The sequence below is a fragment of the Erythranthe guttata genome, chromosome 4 (genome assembly GCF_056151865.1).
Source record: "Erythranthe guttata isolate IM_541 chromosome 4, IM_541, whole genome shotgun sequence".
In the NCBI taxonomy this organism is placed as follows: Eukaryota; Viridiplantae; Streptophyta; class Magnoliopsida; order Lamiales; family Phrymaceae; genus Erythranthe; species Erythranthe guttata.
Genome location: NC_142536.1, coordinates 20,237,625 through 20,259,544, shown reverse-complemented (window position 1 = coordinate 20,259,544; position 21,920 = coordinate 20,237,625). Strand labels below are relative to the sequence as shown.

General features: G+C 35.8%; 6 protein-coding genes across 10 annotated transcripts; 4 read left to right on the top strand and 2 right to left on the bottom strand.

The window, feature by feature from the left end:
• The first annotated feature begins 879 nt into the window (after positions 1 to 879).
• On the top strand, positions 880 to 2,102 carry PUP4 (purine permease 4). The gene has a single exon (XM_013003528.2). It carries the CDS (start codon positions 906 to 908, stop codon positions 2,052 to 2,054), a length of 1,149 nt encoding a protein of 382 aa, XP_012858982.2. The 5' UTR covers positions 880 to 905; the 3' UTR covers positions 2,055 to 2,102.
• Positions 2,103 to 4,016: 1,914 nt separating this feature from the next.
• On the top strand, positions 4,017 to 7,400 carry LOC105978115 (ATP-dependent RNA helicase). 2 transcript variants are annotated; one of them, XM_013003531.2, is made up of 3 exons: positions 4,017 to 6,634; positions 6,878 to 6,950; positions 7,089 to 7,400. In XM_013003531.2, exons 1-2 carry the CDS (start codon positions 4,383 to 4,385, stop codon positions 6,930 to 6,932), a joined length of 2,307 nt encoding a protein of 768 aa, XP_012858985.2. In that variant the 5' UTR covers positions 4,017 to 4,382; the 3' UTR covers positions 6,933 to 6,950; positions 7,089 to 7,400. The 2 variants fall into 2 exon arrangements, with proteins under 2 accessions (XP_012858985.2, XP_088673475.1); XM_088817349.1 differs by having other exon boundaries at positions 7,065 to 7,400.
• Positions 7,401 to 7,868: 468 nt separating this feature from the next.
• LOC105955913 (ER lumen protein retaining receptor family protein) lies at positions 7,869 to 10,326 on the top strand. The gene is made up of 6 exons (XM_088817348.1): positions 7,869 to 8,474; positions 9,036 to 9,235; positions 9,355 to 9,495; positions 9,614 to 9,694; positions 9,930 to 10,057; positions 10,154 to 10,326. The coding sequence occupies exons 1-6, from the start codon at positions 8,249 to 8,251 to the stop codon at positions 10,200 to 10,202; spliced, it is 825 nt and encodes a 274-aa protein (XP_088673474.1). The 5' UTR covers positions 7,869 to 8,248; the 3' UTR covers positions 10,203 to 10,326.
• Positions 10,327 to 11,391: 1,065 nt separating this feature from the next.
• On the top strand, positions 11,392 to 15,862 carry LOC105978114 (Nuclear transport factor 2 (NTF2) family protein with RNA binding (RRM-RBD-RNP motifs) domain-containing protein). Of its 4 annotated transcripts, none has more exons than XM_088817345.1 (10): positions 11,392 to 11,668; positions 11,831 to 11,917; positions 12,054 to 12,191; positions 13,459 to 13,744; positions 13,833 to 14,068; positions 14,190 to 14,358; positions 14,441 to 14,562; positions 14,681 to 14,746; positions 14,974 to 15,040; positions 15,249 to 15,862. In XM_088817345.1, exons 2-10 carry the CDS (start codon positions 11,858 to 11,860, stop codon positions 15,476 to 15,478), a joined length of 1,374 nt encoding a protein of 457 aa, XP_088673471.1. In that variant the 5' UTR covers positions 11,392 to 11,668; positions 11,831 to 11,857; the 3' UTR covers positions 15,479 to 15,862. The 4 variants fall into 4 exon arrangements, with proteins under 4 accessions (XP_088673471.1, XP_088673470.1, XP_088673473.1 ...); XM_088817344.1 differs by having other exon boundaries at positions 11,398 to 11,668; positions 11,831 to 11,920; XM_088817347.1 differs by having other exon boundaries at positions 11,420 to 11,668; positions 11,831 to 11,920; positions 13,842 to 14,068.
• A 95-nt stretch (positions 15,863 to 15,957) lies between these two features.
• LOC105955983 (acidic leucine-rich nuclear phosphoprotein 32 family B protein) lies at positions 15,958 to 17,741 on the bottom strand. Its single transcript, XM_012979794.2, has one exon. It carries the CDS (start codon positions 17,518 to 17,520, stop codon positions 16,114 to 16,116), a length of 1,407 nt encoding a protein of 468 aa, XP_012835248.2. The 5' UTR covers positions 17,521 to 17,741; the 3' UTR covers positions 15,958 to 16,113.
• Positions 17,742 to 20,034: 2,293 nt separating this feature from the next.
• LOC105955982 (wound-responsive protein-like protein) lies at positions 20,035 to 20,935 on the bottom strand. The gene is made up of 2 exons (XM_012979792.2): positions 20,751 to 20,935; positions 20,035 to 20,264 (listed from the first exon to the last, which is right to left on the bottom strand). Exons 1-2 carry the CDS (start codon positions 20,819 to 20,821, stop codon positions 20,192 to 20,194), a joined length of 144 nt encoding a protein of 47 aa, XP_012835246.1. The 5' UTR covers positions 20,822 to 20,935; the 3' UTR covers positions 20,035 to 20,191.
• Positions 20,936 to 21,920: the final 985 nt, after the last annotated feature.

Genomic DNA, 21,920 nt, shown 5'->3' with positions numbered 1-21,920 from the left:
GGTAACAAGTCTCAAATTTTATTAATAAATAATTCACTGATTTTCTCAATTTATAATCTCTATAATAATAAAATTATAATTACCTTACAAAACTCATATTGACCAACTTTTGTGATATATAGATAAATTTTTATACTGGATTGTCATAAGATGGTGTAATTATATTTTAACTAACTTTTTATTAATAATCAAATTTAAAAAAAAAAAAAAAAGTAAAAACAAAAACGATGGGTGGGTATTACAAATCAACTGTATGTATATAATATATAGCCCGGAAAGTGAAGAAAGGCCATAAAAAAAGGTGACGAAAGCCTTAAAAAACTGATTTATAATTAATTAATTTCATTTATTTTATTACTTTTGCATTAAATGCCATGCAAGCCCTTTCCTTTTAGTATTTCTCGTGCATGCACACCAACTTTTTTGGCTTTACTTCAATAAAGTCCTTCATAGTTTTCAAAATAGCTATTTGGTCCCTTAAGGAAAAAAAAACTTTTTTTTTCTGCAAATTTAGTCCTTTCTTTGTGCTGAAATCCTAAAATTTGAGTGGAAGAAACTCATTAGAGGTCCAAATAACAATTAAATAAATAAAAAGTAGTAATTTGCAAATAATCACATATTTTATTCATGAAGTTCCCATGAACATTGACTACACCTAACCACCTTTTGTTTCCTTCTTCTTCTTTACAAGAAAAAAAAAAATAAAAAGAAAAAGAAAAAACCACCACTCTTTAAAATCCCACTTTACATCTCTAATTCACACATATATATATATATATATATATATATATATATATATATATATATATATATATATATATATATATATATATATATATATATATATAAATTAATATCATCTTCTTTCTCTCTCCTCTTTAATTCTCTCTCATCCCAAAATCTCCATGGCTGGACCTTCACCACCTCCACCACCGCCGCCGCCGCCGCCTCCCGGAGAAGAAGAAGACGCAGCTACATTGGTGACGATCACAGAAAACAACACGCATGAATCACCACAAACCAACCACAAATCCATCAAAAACTACACTCTTCTGTTAGCGATGAACTACGCTTTTCTGTTCGTGGGTTCTGTTTCTGCAACCCTAATACTGAAATTCTACTTCATTCATAAAGGATCAAGCAGATGGGTTTCCACGTGGGTTCAGTCTGCGGGTTTTCCGGTTCTTCTTCTTCCTGTATACCTACCGTATTATGTTTTCAAATGCACCGAAAGAAAACCGTTTTCTGGGTTCATCTCGAATCTTTTGATTCCGTCGTTGGTTGTCGGAGTTTTCTTGGGTGTAAACAATCTCCTATTTTCATGGGGGAATTCGTATTTGCCGGTGTCGACTTCGTCGCTGCTTCTCTCTTCTCAGCTGGGTTTTAATCTGATTCTTTCTGTGATTATCGTGAAGCAGAGAATCACCTTCAAAAACCTCAACTGTGTGATTCTTCTGACGTTGAGCTCGGTTCTTTTGGCGATCGGTTCGAGTCACGATAAACCGGCCGGGTTGACTCGGTCGAAGTATTTAATCGGGTTTTTCTCGACTCTGGGTGCGGGGTTGATGTTCGCTTTGTATCTGCCGATAATGGAGGCGATATACAGGAGGGTTTACTGCTACGCGATGGTGCTGGAGATGCAGCTGGTGATGGAGGCGGCGGCGACGGTTTTCGCCACCGTGGGGATGGCGGCGGACGGCGGGTTTGGTGATATGAGGGTGGAGAGTGGGGTGTTCGATAGTGGGGGTGGGGTTGTGGGGTACTGGTTGACTATTGTTGGGAATTTGATTGTGTGGCAGTTTTGCTTTGTGGGTACAGCTGGCATGGTTTTCTTGACGACGTCGTTGACAGGTGGGATTTGTATGACGGCGTTAATGGCCGTTAATGTTGTGGCTGGGGTGGTGGTTTATGGGGATGCGTTCGGCGGCGTTAAGGCGGTTTCCACCGTGCTGTGTGTGTGGGGGTTTTGTTCTTATTTGTATGGAATGTTTGTTAAGAATATGAAGACCAAGAACAAGTGTGATGAATCTGCAGTTGAGATGAATCAGATTTAATTTCTCACATTTATCTAATTAATTAATTAATTTAGAGATTTTTTTTAATGATTTTACATATATATATAATTATATATTCTCCTATTTTAATTAAATAATAGCATATATATAATTTATATAGGGATATAATTTATATAACGAAATGTAATGGTTGTGAGTTGTGACTGTATATCCAATTAATATATTAATTTTTTGTAGTTATAAATCTTTAGAATGTTTTAAAGATTATAAATTAGTAGTGATTAGCATCAGCATTTGTTTTACTCTTAACTTAGGAATAATAAATAAATTGATTTAGTCCTAATCGTAAACGATATACACTAGGGTGATGTGTTTCTCGAGGCTTGTGAGATCGTATATCACTATATCTTATTGAAATAAATCACGTGGTTTTTATCCTGTATATTTGCGTAAATAACTATCCACTAAACACACATATACATAAATGTGTATTATAATTTATAATATGCAGATCAATACCGTGAAATTATATAATGGATTTCACCAGTTTTATGAACTCACAAGCATCGATTAACACGATAAATATATCACCATAGTATACATCGCTTACTATTAGGATTTAGGACCAAATTAATCTATTTATTGATTATCTATAATCTATATTTTATCTCAAGTAAAAAAGATACATTTTTTTAATTAAAATAAAAAAGTACAATGAATGTGTAATGATATTACCATTAGTTTAAAGATAATGTTTTAATTAATAACTAATTAATCTTAATCATCTTCTTGACAAGCAATAAATGTATAGGAACTGAGATTAGAGGGTAGGTACTGAGCAAGGGTAGATATGGAAAATCTTGAAAATCATTTATCTCTGTAAAAATCACATCACTGACATTTATTACAAATTTCCTAAATTAATTAAAGATATTTAGGCATAACAATGAAAATACTTTCCTTGCAGTCTGTAATAATAAAGACCACTTTAGCCTTATTCAGTAAATTTTGTGTTACTTTAGTCAAAATAAATTGTCAGATTTATATAGTAAACCTATCTAACCTAGTGCTAATATTGCCCTAGAAACACATGACTGCAATAATATTAATGGCTACTATTTATAATAAATTTTATTTTATGGTTTTACACTTTTACTTATTACAGCTATTGAAACTTAATTGTAACAAATTAAATTGCCTGATCCGGATTATTAAAAAAATGATATTGATCATTGCACACATACATGAATTTTATAGCTTATCGAATAAAAATGTGTGTTCAATTTTTGTTTATTGTGTTAGCAAATCAAGCTCAAACGAGCTTTAATTATCAAAAAAAAAAAGCTCAAACGAGCTTTTAACGGACGTTCTTGAATCGAATATTGACTATCTTGATTTGATTTTAAGCATGTCTGTATGTGCAATTTAACATTAACCTTTGAAAAGTGGAATGATGTTTTATTTATCACCGAGTTTTGATGAGTGTAAACTGCAAAAAACAATATTGTGTAATCTCGAAATAGTAAAAAAAACATTGCGAGAAAGAAATAAATTCGTAAATTTACATCTGGGCTTAACATATATTAAAGCTCTTAAATCTTTAAATGTATTTGGTTCAATTGGGCCTTGACCCATAAAGACCATGACTACACTTAAACTTTCAATCCACAAATTATATTTGAAAATTTACTTATTTATTTAAACAAGATCCAAAACTCGATTTGATTTATAGTCGATTTGTAAAATATTTATTAAAAAAATTTGTAAAACAAAATAAGTATTAAATAACAACAAAAAGCAAACTATTCGAATTCATAAAATCAATTAGATCTTACTATAATCTAAACAAGTACGTAGTTTTAGCTCGTAAATCACTTTTGGCTAGTTTTATGCAGCTAAATGTAAACGAAACTTGAACGATAGGAGTGCAACGAGGTTAAACACGGTAATAAGTAGGGGATTGCTATAATTTATTTATTTATTTATTTTTAATTTTCCTGCAAAGCAATATAATTTTTAATTTTCAAATTGTCACAAGGGTTTAGGGTTTTAACCGCTTCAATTACACTCCCACCCTCCATTTTCTCTCTCACACAGTCACACAAAGCTTCGCCTTCATTTCTCTCTCGTTGCCATTTTTAGTAATCCCGGAGTTTTCAGGGAAAAGAATATTCCCCTCAAAATAGCAGGGCTCAATTTTTCTCCACCACCAGCCACCGCTGCTTCGTGAAACGACGTCGGAGCATCAGAAATTTCACCTCCTTTTTGTGACGAATTGTGGTGTTATAGGTCACTTTCTCTTTTACTCTGTTATTTAATTGGAAGAAATTATTTCAATCTTTGATATTCGTTGCTTCTCGTGTAACAATGGCAAGAGCTCCGGCGAAGCGCGTGTTTGCCCTATATTCCTGTAAGAACATCAATCTCTTTACATTTAGGAGTTTAATTTCCAGTCGTTTCCTCCATTATTCCCATCCTTCAAAATCCCCATTTCTCCCTTCCCCTCCGCCGCAAATCCCTAATCAATTCCAGTCGCCGCCGTTTCAATCGACAAAATTAGGCGTTTTCCCTAATTTTCGTAGACACTGGCTATGCTCCTTGTCGGAAAATGAAAACCCCAATTTAGATTCACCAGAACTCAGTAAAGTTGATGAAGAAGAAACAATACACGAGCCTCAAACTGAAAGCATAGTTTCAGAAGAAGAAAAATTGAATCTTTCCCGAATAGCAAATCGTGACCCTTTGGAAATATATAAAGAACTCAAGGAAGGTCTGAATAGTGAAGACAAATCCATCAGCGATTGCGAAACCCTGCACGAGATTATGAGTTGTTTTACCAAGTCTGGCTGGGCTTCAAACCAGGCTCTTGCAGTTTATATCGGTGCCTCGTTTTTCCCTTTTGCAGCTCGTAATTTTGGTAGCTTTTTCTCGAAGAAGTGCAACAATGATTTAGCTAAGTACTTGGTATCTCTTGGACCTGGCAATGAAGCTGATATGTTCTTGTTCCCAATTTTCGTTGAGTATTGCATGGAAAAATTCCCCGACGAAATCAAGAGGTTCCGGAAAATGGTGGATTCGGCTGACATGACCAAGCCTCACACTTGGTTCCCATTTGCTAGAGCAATGAAGAGGAAGATTGTGTATCATTGTGGTCCGACTAACAGTGGGAAAACATACAATGCACTGCAGAGGTTTATGGAAGCAAAGAAAGGCGTGTATTGTAGCCCTCTAAGGTTGTTAGCCATGGAGGTTTTCGATAAGGTGAATGCATCGGGGGTTTATTGCAGTCTTCTTACAGGGCAGGAGAAGAAGGAGTTTCCATTCTCTAACCACGTTGCGTGTACTGTCGAAATGGTGTCGACAGACGAGCTGTACGATGTGGCGGTTATAGATGAAATTCAGATGATGGCCGATTCTTGCAGAGGTTATGCATGGACTAGAGCATTGCTCGGTCTAAAAGCTGACGAGATACACTTATGTGGCGATCCGAGTGTTCTTGAAATAGTTAGGCAGATTTGTTCCGACACTGGAGATGAACTCGTGGAGCAGCATTACGAGAGGTTTAAGCCTCTTGTCGTGGAGGCAAAGTCACTCTTGGGAGATTTGAAAAACGTTCGGTCGGGAGATTGTATAGTTGCATTTTCGAGGAGGGAAATATTCGAGGTTAAATTAGCGATCGAGAAGTTTACGAAGCACCGCTGCTGTGTGATATACGGTGCATTGCCGCCAGAGACACGTCGGCAGCAAGCTTCTCTCTTCAACTCGCAAGATAACGAGTTCGATGTGTTGGTTGCGAGTGATGCTGTGGGAATGGGGTTGAATTTAAATATTCGAAGAATTGTTTTCTTTAATCTCTCAAAGTATAATGGGGACAAAATGGTTCCGGTCCCACCTTCTCAGGTGAAGCAGATAGCTGGGAGAGCCGGTCGAAGAGGAAGTGTCTATCCAGATGGACTCACCACCACACTACACTTAGAAGATTTGGACTACTTAATCGAGTGCTTAAAGAAGCCATTTGATGAAGTTAGGAGAGTGGGACTTTTCCCTTACTTTGAGCAAGTCGAATTATTCGCCGGACAAATCCCAGATATGAAATTCCCGAAACTTCTTGAAAAATTCAGCGAGAATTGCAAGCTGGACGGGGCTTATTTTCTGTGCCAGCATTTGCATATAAGAAAAATTGCGAATATGTTGGATAGGATTGAAGGGTTATCTTTAGAAGACCGTTTCAATTTCTGCTTTGCACCGGTTAATATAAGGGACCCTAAAGCAATGTACCATCTCTTGAAGTTTGCTTCGATTTATTCGCAGAAGCTTCCGGTGAATATAGCTATGGGCATGCCTAAATGTGCTGCTCGAAATGATTCGGAGCTTTTGGATCTCGAGACTAGGCATCAAGTTTTGTCGATGTATCTGTGGCTGTCGAATCACTTTGAAGAGGAGAGTTTTCCGTTTGTTAAGAAGGCCGAGACTATGGCTACTGATATTGCCGAGTTATTGGGTGAGTCACTCATCAAGGCTTGTTGGAAACCTGAATCAAGAAATGCTAGAAAACCAAATCCTCAAGAGAAAGAAGATGGTTATCAGCGGCCATTGTCGATTATCCAATTACAGGAGAAGTAAGTCATTTAAAATGTTATATTCCTTTTTGCTACTTCAGTGACCAGTGATCAGTACACGATGTTTCGGATGTGAAATGTGTTTATTTCTATTAGTAGTTGCAATTATCGGATAGGAAATCTTCAATAAAAGGCTCGATACTCTATTGTGGATACTCGGGTTTTTTCTCTTAAAAACGAAAAAAAACCGATCAAAATCAATCAATCACGAGACCTATAACTTGATCGTATTTTATTCTTTAGGAACAGGCAAGAGAAACCTCATACGGCACAGCAGCTGGAGAAAGTGAATGCATAAAAGTCCTTTCTTATGAAGGTAAAATGTAGTTATCATTTCCTTGACTATCTTTCTTTATTGAAACTCCCTTTATGCATTTTGATAATTATCGTTTTTTTAAACGTCGATGAAAATATTCTTATGTCAACGAAGATCTCTGCTTGTTTCGAATTGCAGTTGCTATGAAAATTCGGGGCAAGAGTTTTGGTCTTGGAAGTTTCTAGAAGTTATTGTCCATTATAAGAACTTAAAATTGTGAGGTTTTTTAGGGGAGATTATTGTAAATGAATTAGCTAATTTTCAAGGTGGTTTTTTGTAAATTAAACAATTTTGTTACTAGATGGGATCAATTAAAGTGATGCAGCTAGAATAATAGAGTGGGTATTTTATTTTAGTGTTGAACCATTTTATTTTTCTTGTATGAAATTAATTATTGGATTTGACCTTAATATTTTTTTTTAAATAATTTAAATTATCATTTTAAACTTATTAGTTTGGCAGCTCTACCTAGATATTTCAAACAATACATTTATTCCTCCATTATTTTATGCGCATTTACTGATGAACAACTTGTTATAATCCTTTTGATTAATGAATCCAAATTCAAAAGAAGTTGAAATTCATCGTGAAATTGATTCGAACACTTCGATAAATTTAATTTTATAATTTTTTTAAAATCATCCTCTCAAATGTTTCATTGTACAACGCATACAATAATTTGTAAATCATACGAAATATGTTAACTTAGAAAACATTGGCAAATGGATTTGATTCCGGGCAACTAAGAGATAAAATGCAACCTTAAATATATATAATTAATTGGATTAAGATTTTCTTTTTCTTTTATATATAAAAAAAATCACATTTTTAAGGGAAATATTATTATTTAAAGTCCACGCAAAATCAAGAATATATGTACTAATGTATGATCATAATCGTGTCCGTAAAATAAATGTGGGAATCAACGGCCTAACTACGCATTAAATGTCCGTTACGGCGTTTCCTTCCCCGCCTGCTCAAACCAAACGGCGAAACTTGCCAACCCCTACCCACCCCCCCAACCACCCCACCCCCACCCCCAAGGAGGTCTGTAGAAAACAGAGAGAGAGAGAGAGAGAGAGAGAGAGAAACACTCATCAATTTATTGACAGCGTCCCAACTTCCCCCATTGCATGCCCTCTTCGTGTCACCTGCTAACCAACCCCTCCCCCTCCTCCTCTTCGATTTTCTCACTTTTTAATATTTTTCAAATTAGATTTTTACTATCTTCAATTTTCTTCACAGTATATAGCTGTTTGTTTCCTTAATTAGCTAAGATTTTTTTTAGTAATTAATTAATGGGGAAGAAGAGGAACGCGCCGCTGAACAAGCTGTTTGCATGGGTCCGGCGGCAGTCGGCGAAGGTCAACGCTTTCTTGGCGGCGGCGCTTTGTCTGTGCGCTCTGGTGGCGTTGAAGCTTCTGATTCACGACCACAACCACTTCTTCGTCGCCTCTGAGGCCATCCATTTTGCTGGTATTTTGGTCCTCATTTACAAACTCTCCACCCGAAAAACCTGCTCCGGTATATTTCATTTCATTCTTCAATTTATTGCATAATTTTTAATTTTTATTTTATTATAATCATTTTTGTTTGCTGTTGAATTTTGGGATTTTATCTGTTGTTGAGTGAACGGTTAATTTTAGATTTAAGTTTTCAGTATTTCTTTGTATCCTTCCTAGGTTGTTCTTTTCTTTTCTTTTGGTAAGAACTTTACAGTGTACACTAGTTAAAAACACAGTCTTTTCCTTTTTAGATTCTAATTTTGGCTTCTGATTTGTCTAATCCTAATCGATTTACTTGTACTATGTTCGAATTTTCGTCTTCCTTTAAACGTCGTAAAAATTTCGGAGGCATTTAGGTAGAGATATATGCTTTTCATTCAGTGTATCTATCTTCATTGGGTGAATTTAAAGGGCAATTTTTTTTTTTTTTTTATTATTGGGATGACTATCGAATTCGTCCCGAAAATGAAAACGCTGCATTCCTCGTTAAACAACAAATTTCTATATATAAAATACTAGATTATTTATTTATTTAGTTTAGTCTACTTAATCCTAATATGTATTTTCTTATGTGGCTTAGGCCTTTCTCTGAAGACTCAAGAACTCACAGCAGTGTTTTTAGCTGCAAGATTATGCTGTAGTGTATTTATGGAAGGCGACATTCACACGGTTCTTGATTTTGTGACACTCGTTTCGACTTTGTGGGTTATATACATGATTAGGTTCAAGTTGAAATCCACCTACATTTCGGAGCTCGATAATATGCCCTTGTATTATGTGGTAAAATTAAAAGTTCTCCCTTTTAATTTCATGTAATCTTGAATATTAGTATAGCTTGCGTTTTAATGAAAAGCAATTGGTTTGTTATCGAGATTCTTTCGTCTCTTTGATATATATAGGCGGTACCTTCTGCAATCCTAGCGGTACTTGTCCATCCTTACACGCAACATGGACGTATTAGCCGAATTCTTTGGGCTTTTGGTGTTTATTCCGAATCAGTTTCCGTATTGCCACAACTTCGGATGATGCAGAATGCTAAGGTTATTATTCACGCATCCACAGTGTGTGTGTGTGTGTGTGTGTGTGTTATATACTTAAACGTACTACAGATTGCTATTGATATTAATTCCCGTTTAACTCTGTTCGATTTTATTTCAGATGATCGAACCATTTACCGCCAATTACGTGTTTGCGCTCGGTGTTGCAAGATTCTTAGGATTTGCTCATTGGTTCATTAAGGTAATGCATGAAGTCTTATTGGGGGGGGGGGGGGGGCAATTGTATCGTTAAAAACCATTAGGGGGTCAAATACGCAATTTCCCAATAAAGCAAGATAAAAAGCTCATTTATTTCCTCCAAAATTTTCGGGTCGGCCCGAAAATGAGGGCCAACACAACAAGTTCTTGAACTAACAAAAAAAGGTTAAATAAAGTTCGACTATTTAACTAATCATGGCTTATCGAACTGATTGTAGGTGTACGAATCTGCGGGAACGTATTTGTTCTTGGTGGGAGCTGGCTACTTATGGCTTCCTATGATGCTGCTATCGGAAATTGTGCAGACATTCATATTAGCCGACTTTTGTTACTATTACATGAAGAGGTAATTAATTACTAATTTACCCTTTCCCCACTAAACTTTTCTCGGTCTTAATTTATAATGCTTGATTTCTGTAATGTGTTTGATTAATTTCTGCAGTGTGATGATGAATGGCCAACTTCTGACCACCATGCCTTTGCCTGTCTGAGAAAAAAAAAAAACAAATTATGAAATTAAGAGAATGTATTAGTTAATTAGTGTACATTTTTTTTTTTTTTTTTGTTTTAAGGATTCTAATGTTTTTCTTAATGCATGAAAATGGATATACTGCACTTATTATGTTTTTTAGTTTGCATTATATTGTCTTATTTCAATTATACAATTCAGTAAAATTCACTGACTAGGCAATCTACTTGTACGTGTAAATTTGAGAAGTCTTCGAGTATTTGTTAATGGGCTCGAGCGAGCTGAGCTTGTCGAGGTCGAGCCATTTTGTGTCTTTTTTATTTTATTTTATTTTTCATTTTTTTAAATATTATTAGAATTTTATTATTATAAATTATAATAAAAAGAATTTGAAAAATGACATGTAATTTAATTTTTTTAATTACTTTTATGAATTTATAATTTTTTTTATTTTAGTTATATTTTAAAAAAAAATAAAGAAATAATAAAAATTCTAAAAAAAGCTTGCGAGCCCAAGAACTATTAAGAATGAGCTCGGGCTCAACTCATTAGAAAGCTCGAATTGAAAAATTCGAGTTCGAGCTTTAGTCGAGTTGACTCAAGTCATTTACACCCATATGTAGGTATAATTTATCCTTTTATAAAAAATAAATTAAAACTTGGATTAGGTTAAATCCAATCACGATTTATTTCCAATTTTCATCCATAAATAGCAACTACTCCATGAAAGGAAAATGAATAATAAATAAAAGCAATCAATCCAAAACATAAATTCTTTCTCCACTTTGTATTGATTGAACAAAATGAAATTGAAGCAAATAAAGTATTTAAAGTAGTTTATGGTATTTGAGAATTTATTTATAATAATTTCTTATAAATAAATTTGTAAAAGTACGAGGACAATTAATATAGGTTTTATTATTACCATTCACACCATGCAATGCAATATCCATGCATCTTAAAGTGTACAATGTATTAAAAAATCTCGATAAATATAGTTCATGCTCGAACGAATCGAGTCGAGTTGAGTCGAACACATACGTGCACTAAAAAAATCCGAGTTTAAAAGTCGTATTCGATAAATAATCGAGTTGGACTCAAACGAGGTTTAATAAGCCGAACACATGATAAAAAAATAAAAAAAAACCTATTTTTAAAACAATTAAAAAAATAAATATATTCTAAACATATATCACTAATAATAAAGAGTTGTACTTCTATTTAAATATTTTTTTTTTCACACAAAGATTTGCTTTTTGCTCTATTTCTATTGTCTGCCCATAAATCTCTAAGAAACCCTTTCTCTCACATCTCTCTACATTCCTACTCTTTGAGATCCACCATTCGTCCCCAATTTCCGCCGCCTAAACCCTAGTTTCCATCGCCGGAGCTACTGGTATTCGCTCGGTAAGTAGAGAGAGAAACAAAATCGACTCCGGTTTCTCTCTCGTGCTCTGTTCAGGCGCATCTGTAAAGCTTTGAGTCCAGGTATCACCCGATCCGACGATCATTTACTACGTTCACGAAATTGTTATTAATGCCTATGTAGTAATATTTTGATCTGATTGGTAAATAGAGATCTGTGAAGATAGGTTTTTTTGTGTGTGGGAATGTGGGTGGCGTATTTTGATGCTGTTAGGGTTTTTGTAGGTCTGTTAGTGAGATCACTGACCGATAATGGCGTCGGCGGCAGAGGCAGCGGCAGCGGCAGCGGCTCAGCTACCTGTTTCTGCGCAAGTTGTAAGTTTTTTTTTTTTTTTTCTGTCAATTATTTGTGTTTGTGGTATTTTTTTTTCTCCCTGAAGTTGGGTTTTTTATTTTTTTTATTTTTTATATTGTTGATTTAACTTGGTCCTGCATTTTGGTTGAATAGGTGGCAAACGCATTTGTGCAGCAGTACTATCGGATTCTGCACCATTCGCCAGGAGTCGTTCATCATTTTTATCAGGACATAAGTAAGCTTGGTCGTCCTGAGGAGGATGGCTCCATGAGCATCACCACCACTATGCAAGTAATCCCTCTCTCTCTCTCTCTCTCTCTCTCTCTCTCTCTCTCTCTCTCTCTCTCTCTCTCTCTCTCTCTCTCTCTCTCTCTCTCTCTCTCTCTCTCTCTCTCTCTCTCTCTCTCTCTCTCTCTCTCTCTCTCTCTCTCTCTCTCTCTCTCTCTCTCTCTCTCTCTCTCTCTCTCTCTCTCTCTCTCTCTCTCTCTCTCTCTCTCTCTCTCTCTCTCTCTCTCTCTCTCTCTCTCTCTCTCTCTCTCTCTCTCTCTCTCTCTCTCTCTCTCTCTCTCTCTCTCTCTCTCTCTCTCTCTCTCTCTCTCTCTCTCTCTCTCTCTCTCTCTCTCTCTCTCTCTCTCTCTCTCTCTCTCTCTCTCTCTCTCTCTCTCTCTCTCTCTCTCTCTCTCTCTCTCTCTCTCTCTCTCTCTCTCTCTCTCTCTCTCTCTCTCTCTCTCTCTCTCTCTCTCTCTCTCTCTCTCTCTCTCTCTCTCTCTCTCTCTCTCTCTCTCTCTCTCTCTCTCTCTCTCTCTCTCTCTCTCTCTCTCTCTCTCTCTCTCTCTCTCTCTCTCTCTCTCTCTCTCTCTCTCTCTCTCTCTCTCTCTCTCTCTCTCTCTCTCTCTCTCTCTCTCTCTCTCTCTCTCTCTCTCTCTCTCTCTCTCTCTTAAAATTAGAGATTAGGCAATGCGTGTGGATATTTATGGAAAATAATTCCCATTAGGTAAACATTTGTTAGATTTTAATTAAATAAGTATAAATTAAAAATAATGCATCCAAAATATACTACTGTAAGTCCTAACTGGAACTCAATAATATTTCGTCTTTTGTAGGGGGGCCAATTACATTAGCATTTAAAATAGAAAAATAAAACCTATTAAAACTAGCAATCTTTTTATTTTCTTTCTTTTCCTTTTTTGGGCAGGCCAGAGTCATGCACACAATTTTAATTTTACATGTAGTAGATTTCTATTACTGCTCCTTAAGTTTATTTTAGGAAAAAGATTTGTGTGGCTACTGGCTAATACAAATGTAATAAGAATAGGAGGGTTAAGCGTTCACTTGTTTTCTTTCTTTTATGAGAGGGAACATACTTTTTCTAGTGCAGTTCTGCCCATTTTTGTGCTACTGTTCATTTGGGGTACGAGTTTGGATGGTCTGATGTTTGTACATTAATTTGCTTGTTGGCTCATTAAAGGAAGTAAACGGTGATTCATTAAGTGTTAACTGGTTTCAGTATGAATTTTTGTATTAATTTTTGTGTATCTGTGGATATGTGATGACACAGGCTATCCATGAGAAGATTGTCTCACTCAAGTATGGTGACTTCAGAGCTGAGATTAAGTCGGTGGATGCACAGGACTCATTTAATGGTGGAGTGGATGTTCTTGTAACTGGCTATCTTACAGGGAAGGAGAACACTGTCCGAAATTTTGCTCAATCTTTCTTCCTCGCGCCTCAAGACAAGGGATACTTTGTTTTGAACGACATGTTCCGGTATGTGGATGTTGTTAATGTGAACCCAGCCTTGGTCAATGATGTGCTGGTGCCTGCTCCTGCTCCTGCTGAACCACGTAAGGAACAAGACATAACTAATTTTGTACTTGTCCCTTTTCAATGTTGTCTGTTACCTGACAATTTGTTTTAATTTTTTTTTTCAAGTATTAGCAGTTGCTGAACCAATTCAGGAAAATCATGTTTCTGAGCGAAGCACACCATCTGCTGAGGAAGCGATCAGTGGAGAAGTTATCAACCCACCGGAGAATGGAGATGTGCCGATTGCTGAAGAAGAAATCCCTGTGGCTGAGGTTGTTGATGAAGTGCAAGATGATAGAGAAATAATTGTTGAATCCAGTGCCAAAATTGAGGAACTGCCAAAGAAGTCTTATGCCTTTATCGTAAGTGTATAGGAGCTGTACTAATTCATACGTGCTTATGTTAATTTAAGCCGCCGCTTTTTGCTACACTAGTAATGGTCCAGTACCAATCTCTAACAATCTTGCACATAATATTATTCAGGTGAAGCATCTCAAGGAAAGTGGTGTAATTCTCTCGCCCCCAGTGACTGCTCTTCGTAAAGCTCCACCAAAGAAAATTGAGCAAGTGAAACATAATTCAGCCCCACCAACCGATGGACCAGTTTCAAGTTTGGAGTCCGTTGATAATGGGAATAGCCAAGAGGATGAAGGCATGTTATTCTTAATTTTCTGTTCTTTGGTTGAATTGCACTCTGTTGTATTTCTCATATCATTGTCCTCTCATTTATGCAGCTGATGGTTACTCAGTATATATAAAAGGCCTTCCGATGAACGCTACTGATTCCATACTTGAGGAAGTATTCAAGAAATTTGGCGCTATCAAGAGTGACGGGATTCAAGTTAGAAGCAACAGAGTATGTTCAAATTTATTAACCCCGTGTTTAATTAATGGAGGATGTTTAATAGATTCTTCTAATATCCGCTCAGTGATTAAGAATTGCAAAATCACCGATTTTAATTCTTTTGCTGCAGCAACAAGGTTTCTGTTTTGGCTTTGTGGAATTTGAGGAGGCAAGTTCTCTGCAAAAAGCTCTCGAGGTATGTGGCCTTTTTGAGCTTAGATGCAAGATAACGTCTTATATCAGGCATCCTATGCACATGCATACATGTACCTATACATACCTGGTACCATCACACCGGGTGATTTTTCCATGTATCTATAATTGAAGGATTTTGCTAAAGAATTAACGAATTATAGTGCATGAAACCACTTCTTACGAGCACAAACCACTTCTATTTAAACTTGGCATTACCTTGATTTTCAGGCTTCTCCAGTGACAGTTGGTGGGCGCCAAGTGTTTGTTGAAGAGAAGAGGTCTACAAATTCCCGAGGCAAGTGCAATTAACTTCTGATTTATGCTCGTAGAACGCAGATAAATTTCCAAACAAAGAGCTTAGTGTTAGCTTGCTACAAATACTACTAAAACGACGATATACTAATCCAGCTCCATCCTAATTCGTCTAGAAGACAGATAGAAGTAACTCGATTTCCTACTTTAATGTAGAACACTTTCATAATCTCTACTCTGTTTCTTAACAGGAAATAACAGGGGAAGATTTCAACCTGGACGAGGTTCCGGATTCAGAAACGAGGGCGTACGAGGAAGAGGAAATTACGGAGGGGGCAGAGGGGGTTACAACAGGGGCGAATTGAACGGCAGGAGTGAGTATGGTAATAACAGAGGTGGCAATCGAGGAGGATATCAAAGGTCTGAAAGTGTCAACGGTGGTGCAAAGAATATGACGCCTAGGGTTTCTGCAACTGCTTGAGGAGTTTCGGGTAGGATTTATTCTTGTTCTTTTTTCTCTTTTCTTTCAATTTCTGGTATTTATTTTACATCATTGAACGTCTTTGGGTTGACAGTTTTATCACACATGTGAATTGTCTGAAATGCCCTCCCCTAATCTGTTCACATTTTTTCCCGTTTGTGGGTATAGTGGGTGAGTAGATGAGATTTAAGTAGGTTTCGTGTTTTTTTTTTGGTAGTGTACACCTAAGGTCATCGTCCCCAGGAGGGAATAGATTCTCGAGACATTTAGAAGTTTTTGTATTTGAGGTATAAGTTATGGGGGCCGTATTGCCCTTCTTTGATGTATTGGAATAAAATTCCGCACTTAATTTTTATCGAACTACTTATGGTTTACTAAGGTTAATGGTTTTCGTTCGGCTTATACAACTATATAACTATATATCCTTTTAGTCATCTTACATTGATTTTGCTCATACAATCAAATTGAACAACCAGATCTGGCAGAATTTCAGGAGTTATATATATAAAATCAAGAACGTTGTTAACTTACAAATCATACAAAACCCATACACAGTTAATTACTCGTTAAAAAGCAACTTCTTGAAATAAAAAATACAGAGTAAACATTTTTTTTGTTTTTTAACATATAATAAATTAATATCTATCTCCATTATTATTATGCACCTTCTTGCTGACATGATGCAACCAACCAATCCCTTTAATTGCCTTTGAAATCTTGACAAGATTAGGTCTTCCAATCCCCAAATTCATCTTCTTTGTTGACAAATTCAGTGCCTGCAAACAACACAACTGCCCATTATTAATCCCTTCTTCTTCATCTTCTTCTATTTCGATTTCGATTTCGCTCTTCTTCTTCTTCTTCAAACTCTTGTTTTCGTTCTTCTTCAAATTCTTGTTTCCGTTGGTCTTTTTCGCCGACCCATTACTCGAATTGATTTCGTAAGCCTCCCATAACGAGTCCATTCCTTCACCACCATCCACATTGTGCCTCTCTTCGAATAATTTGCATGCCAATGTCCTTTTCCACTCTTTCTCCTTCCTCATCGATCCGTAATTCCCAAGATTATTGTTATTATTACTACAATCGCCATCGGAACTAATTCTCTGAGAATGAGCTTTCACCATTGATTTTTTATCATCTTTTCCACCATTGTTACAATTCGCAGAGCTTTTAACACTTACTTCACTCTCCTTTGCATCGGATCCATTTCTCACAGGCAATTTATTGAACACTTCGACGCCAATTGGTGGCGGCTCGTCTTTTTTCCTCTCTTCCGCATAAGAGGCCATCTTTTTGCACTCTACATCATCTTCATCATCTTTCACCATTGATTTGTGATGATCTTTTCCACCATTACTAACAACAGCTTTACTCTCATCTGCCTCGGATCCGTTTCTCAAAAGGAATTTTCCGACAACCGCTTTATCGGCTTTCGCGCAGATTGTGGGCGGCTCCACCACTTTTTTCTTCCTATCTTCCACACCAGAGGCCATCTTCTCGAACTCGTCGAGAATTTTCAGGAAATTCTTCAATCTCCTTTCCTCCATTAATCCAGCACCACCACCATTAGAATCTGCTGGATTTATCACCACCTTATTAACCACCGCGAAATTTTCGATTTTACTACCAATGCTGAGATCTTCCTTAATTTCAACAAGCGGGGGATCTTCTTCTGGTTTTCCCTCCAAGAACTCAACTGGGTTATCTCCCACCTCCATTATTACAGACGGGACGAACAGAATTTCGTACATTCCAAGATCATCGGAGCCCTGAAACCCTTCGTCCGGACAGTGTTTCATGAAAGCGCAGGCGGATAATTCTGTATAGAAAGCTTCGTTGACGAATGCGAGGAGAAGAAGAGAAATGGTGACGAGAAGAGGAGAGAGAAAGTGGAGGAGTTTAAGAATGTAAGGAGAGAAGAAAACAAAGTAAGAGAAGTAGAGAGGGTGAGAGAGAACGAAGGAAAATAAGAGAGTTATGCCAGAGATTAAAATACTACAAAAATGGCGCTTCGAGCTGGAACTGCACAGCTCAGACATTTCTAGAGAGAGAAACAAAAGAGGGAATAGAAAAATGGAAGATGGAGAAGAAATGGAGAAGACGAAGAAGAAGAAGAATCTTGTGGTGTGATGCTTAGTAGTGAATGCGGCGTGAATAAAGGAAATTGTAATTATTGATTGATATGTAACCGATTTTGGAGAGAGTATATAATAACTAACAACAAACAAATCAAAGGTAAAAAATAATTTAAAAAGAAGAGAAAAAATCATTTCCCTTTAGGAAAAGATTTTCGCGCATCATTCGAACCTCTGACCTCTCACTAAACACGCGTCTCGTATCCACAACACAAAGAATTGGTAGTTTTATAAAATTAGTGTAATAAACCCTTTGAATTAGATTTGTTTGAGGAGCAATCACACTTTGTAATGACTAATGACCATGCAAAAAAAATTGTTTAAAGAAAAACCCTTTGTGTATACAAAATGTACAATTTTGTACCCTGGAGAATTTCTTGTATATATTATTTAGAAAAAAAAGTAGTGTAATAAAAAAAACGGTGTATGAGTTGCTACATATTGTGAAATACATCGGGTGATTTTGCACTATAGATCTATACAAATAAGTAATATCCACTCTTAAACAAACCCACATACACATGGATATGTGTTATTATGTGTAGATCATGGGTATCAAATCACCAGACGGGTGTAGCGTCTACAAAGCCGATAAACACTAAAGCACCACCCTAATGAATAGAAAGATAAAGTCCCATTTATTCATCCATCAATGTTTATGGTTAGCTTTCACTTTTCTTCATCTTGAAATTGGGTTAAGATTTATTGTAATTGATTAGCATGGAACAAATACTCTATGAACTAAATTCATCATGAACCAAAAATAACATCTATTGAATCTTGAAAATGAGACAGTTGGTTGTATTTGACTAGACAGCACATGCTACTGGTCGTGCCCCATAATCGCAATTAAGTAAATACTTAGCATTTGTAGCTAATCAGTTTAATGCAAGCTAATTTCCAAATCAGTTTTTTAATATCATATTAATTTATAAAAAAAAAAAAAAAAAACTAATAGAATTTGGACCCATGGGCAATAGTTTTACAGAAACAAACAGCACGTGAAGGCATATCTTGAGTAATATGATTTGTATATAAAGTTATTTCCAGCAAAGAATATTCAAGAAAGTGGATGTCTTCTTGTAATAATCTCACGCTACACAGTATACATACAAACAAATTATACCATGATGCAAGGGGGACAAAATTAGTGGTTACCAATCAATACCGCAGTTTATACTATGCTACACTGGGTGTAAATACACCCATAAAAAAATCACCCACCCTGTATAACGTTCACCGGTATTACGGTTTATACTATGCTACACCGGGTGAAATACATCGAATATCTTTACTATTCATATATACAAAAACACACACACCCACATTGGTGTGTGCGGATCACCAGTAAAAATCTAACTTATTAACCTTCAACCCGGTGTAGCATAGAAAAAACTTTTTAACTACACAAGACAGGAGGTTGATTGATGGTGAATTCTAAAGAAATTAGGGTTTGAAAAAGGGAATTCAATTCACATGGGAAACCACTCAATTACTACTCCATTGCAAACCTTCCATTTACCCCAATTAAAAAAAGAAAGAAAAGAAAAGTTTTCTTACATGGGGACCCTCAACTGTCTGCTGTTGCCATATTGATGATATAATATGTGGATGGAATTACTGTGAACCCACACAATTTCTCAGGCAAGTCAAAAAACTTGACATGTGAAAAGCATAATAAAGTCATTCTTCCCACATCAAAAGATACCAACAATGCAAGATTCATGACTTTTTAAACTGCACATACAAAGTTAAAAAGGGATAATAAAACACAACCAATTCCTTTACAGGCCCCTCTACCAACTGTGTTTATTTGTGTGTGTGTTTGTGTGTGTGTTTATCATCACACACACTTCATCTAATACTAAGGTGAAGAACAAAAGCTATTAGCCTCAATAAACATGATTGCCAGAAACTCGACACTAAACGGCACATATAAAAACTAGAATGCTAAATATCAACTTATAACTAGACACGATTGAACAAGAACAGAAATATGTAACATGCACGACCAAATTTATACTTCATCTGATGTTATGGCAAGAGATCCTTACTTACACTAGAACTTCACACGACATCTATATAAAGGGTCCTGTCTCGGAAGTGCAGAATTAACCCAAAAACCAAGTTGACAAGAATCGAAACTAGCATGAGAGAGAAGCCAAAACAAAAACATGCAAACAAATAGCAATACCAAGAATTCATAATAACGGCAAACCAATAACGGGAACCAGCTTCCAGTTCCAATTTTGAGCGCATATAATAACAGCATCTGCAAAAGTGAATATAAACCTGCGCGCAAACCCTACTCAGTCCACGCGCAACTCCTAGCATGAATATGAACTTCCAATTGATTCAATCAAACGAGAAACAGTGAACAAAAACATCATATATCGAGCATAAAAAACTAGGGAGGAATAAACAAAAGCTTTGCTTATCAAATCAATATCTGATTACACATACTAACAAATCCACGAGTTCAAGCAAAAACAAAAAAAGTGAAAAGTTTCTTCACGACACTTCTAGAAGCATTCTAGATATACCGTCCATGCTAACGATTGCGTGATGCACCTCATTACTCATTCATAACAGGTTTGTTTTCACTTGCCTTTGGCCTCTGTTCCTTCGGCTTCTGCTCTTCAGTTTTCCTGGATTTCGATCAACGAGTAAGACAAATGCAACAAGAATTGCAAAAGAGATGATAAATAACTTAATGTTGAAAAGATAAGCTCTGTGCTTATATTCCCAACAGTTATAGAAAAAAGCCTGTATATAATTAATTATCTGAATTGGAAATAACAATTAAAAAACGCTTCCGAACGATCCCACCCGTTCACTATTGGATCCATAACCAAAATGAAAAAGAATATGCCTTTACATGAGTCAGTGAAATCATCAATAAACACCAAAAATATATTCATTAAAGAAACAATTTTCAGTTTTTAGGCTGAAAATGAGCTCCATAAACTTGTAAAATTAGCTCTTCAAACACATGAAATTATCTACGAAATGCCCAAAGCTAACATACAATAACCTCGTAAATTCAAACAGATATAAAACAAACAACACCCAGTAAAAAATAATCGCAACGAACAATCGGAGGAAAAAAAATAAAAAATTACGAGCATAAATACCTCTTGTCAGAGGAGCCACCCTTCTGGCTGAGGAAGGAGCGGAAAAGGGGAGAATTCACGTCGTAAATCATTTTCACAGATCAAATTCACGGCGCCGGAGAAACCCTAATTTTTGAATTTCAAGCCCTAGTTCGTTCTGTGTTTAAGCAACTTCGATGACAGAAGAATAAAATAAACATATAATTATATATATATTTAAAGCTACACAAATTTGGGCCGGGCCTTGAGACTAAAGTCTACTTAAATTCAGTTTGGGCTCAGCCCAAATAATAAGTTGTCTTTAATAAAATGCTAATCAAATTATATATAATAAAAAAAACAAAATGGATTAATAGTAGAATCTCGATAAATTAATAACATCACCTAAATAATAATATCTTTCGATTCCGACTTACTGTAACCGTATGAAAATTATTAGTCCAGTAATTTAATATTTCACTAAATTAATAGAATTTTGCTGATCACAATTTATTAATTTATAAGAGTTTAAATGTATTTTGTTATATACTCATGTAACTTATGTATTCAATTTTATATAAAAGATATTATTTAAATATAGAAAATAATAATAAAAATGTTATCCTAGATGGCAGGCGGATTATCCAATCAAAATGGTGTCGTCGGTGTAAGGTTTTATTTCTCTTCTGCCATACCAACCAACCAGCCCATCATACAATATCAATAATTGCATATAAGCCCCTTAAGACATTTGGAGAGCGGCCCATTTTCGTAATTTAACCATTTCTTTTTCTTTTTAAAGTAATCCCCAAATTGCCCTCACTTTCATTGCTTTTAATACTAGTCTTGGTTCAATGGGAGTGGGCCCGATAATTCTTGTTTGCTAGATTCAAGATTGACTGCATTGCCCTTCATACTTTTCTACAATTTCAATTTGTATATTAAAATGCAAATTAAAAAAAAGGTGTATATTATTAATTATATCAAATGTGATGGATTTTATGTACGAAGGTGCTATGAAGTTAATTTAGTAGCCCACAAGTATTACATTTCGAAGTAAAAAATGTCGATATTTGATATTGCATGCTGGCCCGAGCGACTAGAACAGAAGAGTAGACAATCGTTCATCGACCCACAAAATTATAATATACCCCGTTTAGTGGATAATAAGTGGAGCAAAATATAATTAATTTCAACTTGAGTTCCTATGTA

Excerpts from the sequence above, each read along its gene's own strand:
- LOC105978115 (XM_013003531.2), top strand. The coding sequence starts at position 4,383 with ATGGCAAGAGCTCCGGCGAAGCGCGTGTTTGCCCTATATTCCTGTAAG. Across the intron at positions 6,635-6,877 it reads ATTATCCAATTACAGGAGAA|GAACAGGCAAGAGAAACCTC; the intron begins GTAAGTCATTTA and ends TTTATTCTTTAG.
- PUP4 (XM_013003528.2), top strand. The coding sequence starts at position 906 with ATGGCTGGACCTTCACCACCTCCACCACCGCCGCCGCCGCCGCCTCCC.
- LOC105955983 (XM_012979794.2), bottom strand. The coding sequence starts at position 17,520 with ATGTCTGAGCTGTGCAGTTCCAGCTCGAAGCGCCATTTTTGTAGTATT.
- LOC105978114 (XM_088817344.1), top strand. The coding sequence starts at position 11,858 with ATGGCGTCGGCGGCAGAGGCAGCGGCAGCGGCAGCGGCTCAGCTACCT. Across the intron at positions 13,745-13,832 it reads TCCTGCTCCTGCTGAACCAC|TATTAGCAGTTGCTGAACCA; the intron begins GTAAGGAACAAG and ends TTTTTTTTCAAG. Across the intron at positions 14,747-14,973 it reads CTCTGCAAAAAGCTCTCGAG|GCTTCTCCAGTGACAGTTGG; the intron begins GTATGTGGCCTT and ends CTTGATTTTCAG.
- LOC105955913 (XM_088817348.1), top strand. The coding sequence starts at position 8,249 with ATGGGGAAGAAGAGGAACGCGCCGCTGAACAAGCTGTTTGCATGGGTC. Across the intron at positions 8,475-9,035 it reads CACCCGAAAAACCTGCTCCG|GCCTTTCTCTGAAGACTCAA; the intron begins GTATATTTCATT and ends TATGTGGCTTAG. Across the intron at positions 9,496-9,613 it reads GGATGATGCAGAATGCTAAG|ATGATCGAACCATTTACCGC; the intron begins GTTATTATTCAC and ends ATTTTATTTCAG.
- LOC105955982 (XM_012979792.2), bottom strand. The coding sequence starts at position 20,821 with ATGATTTACGACGTGAATTCTCCCCTTTTCCGCTCCTTCCTCAGCCAG. Across the intron at positions 20,265-20,750 it reads GGTGGCTCCTCTGACAAGAG|GAAAACTGAAGAGCAGAAGC; the intron begins GTATTTATGCTC and ends ATCGAAATCCAG.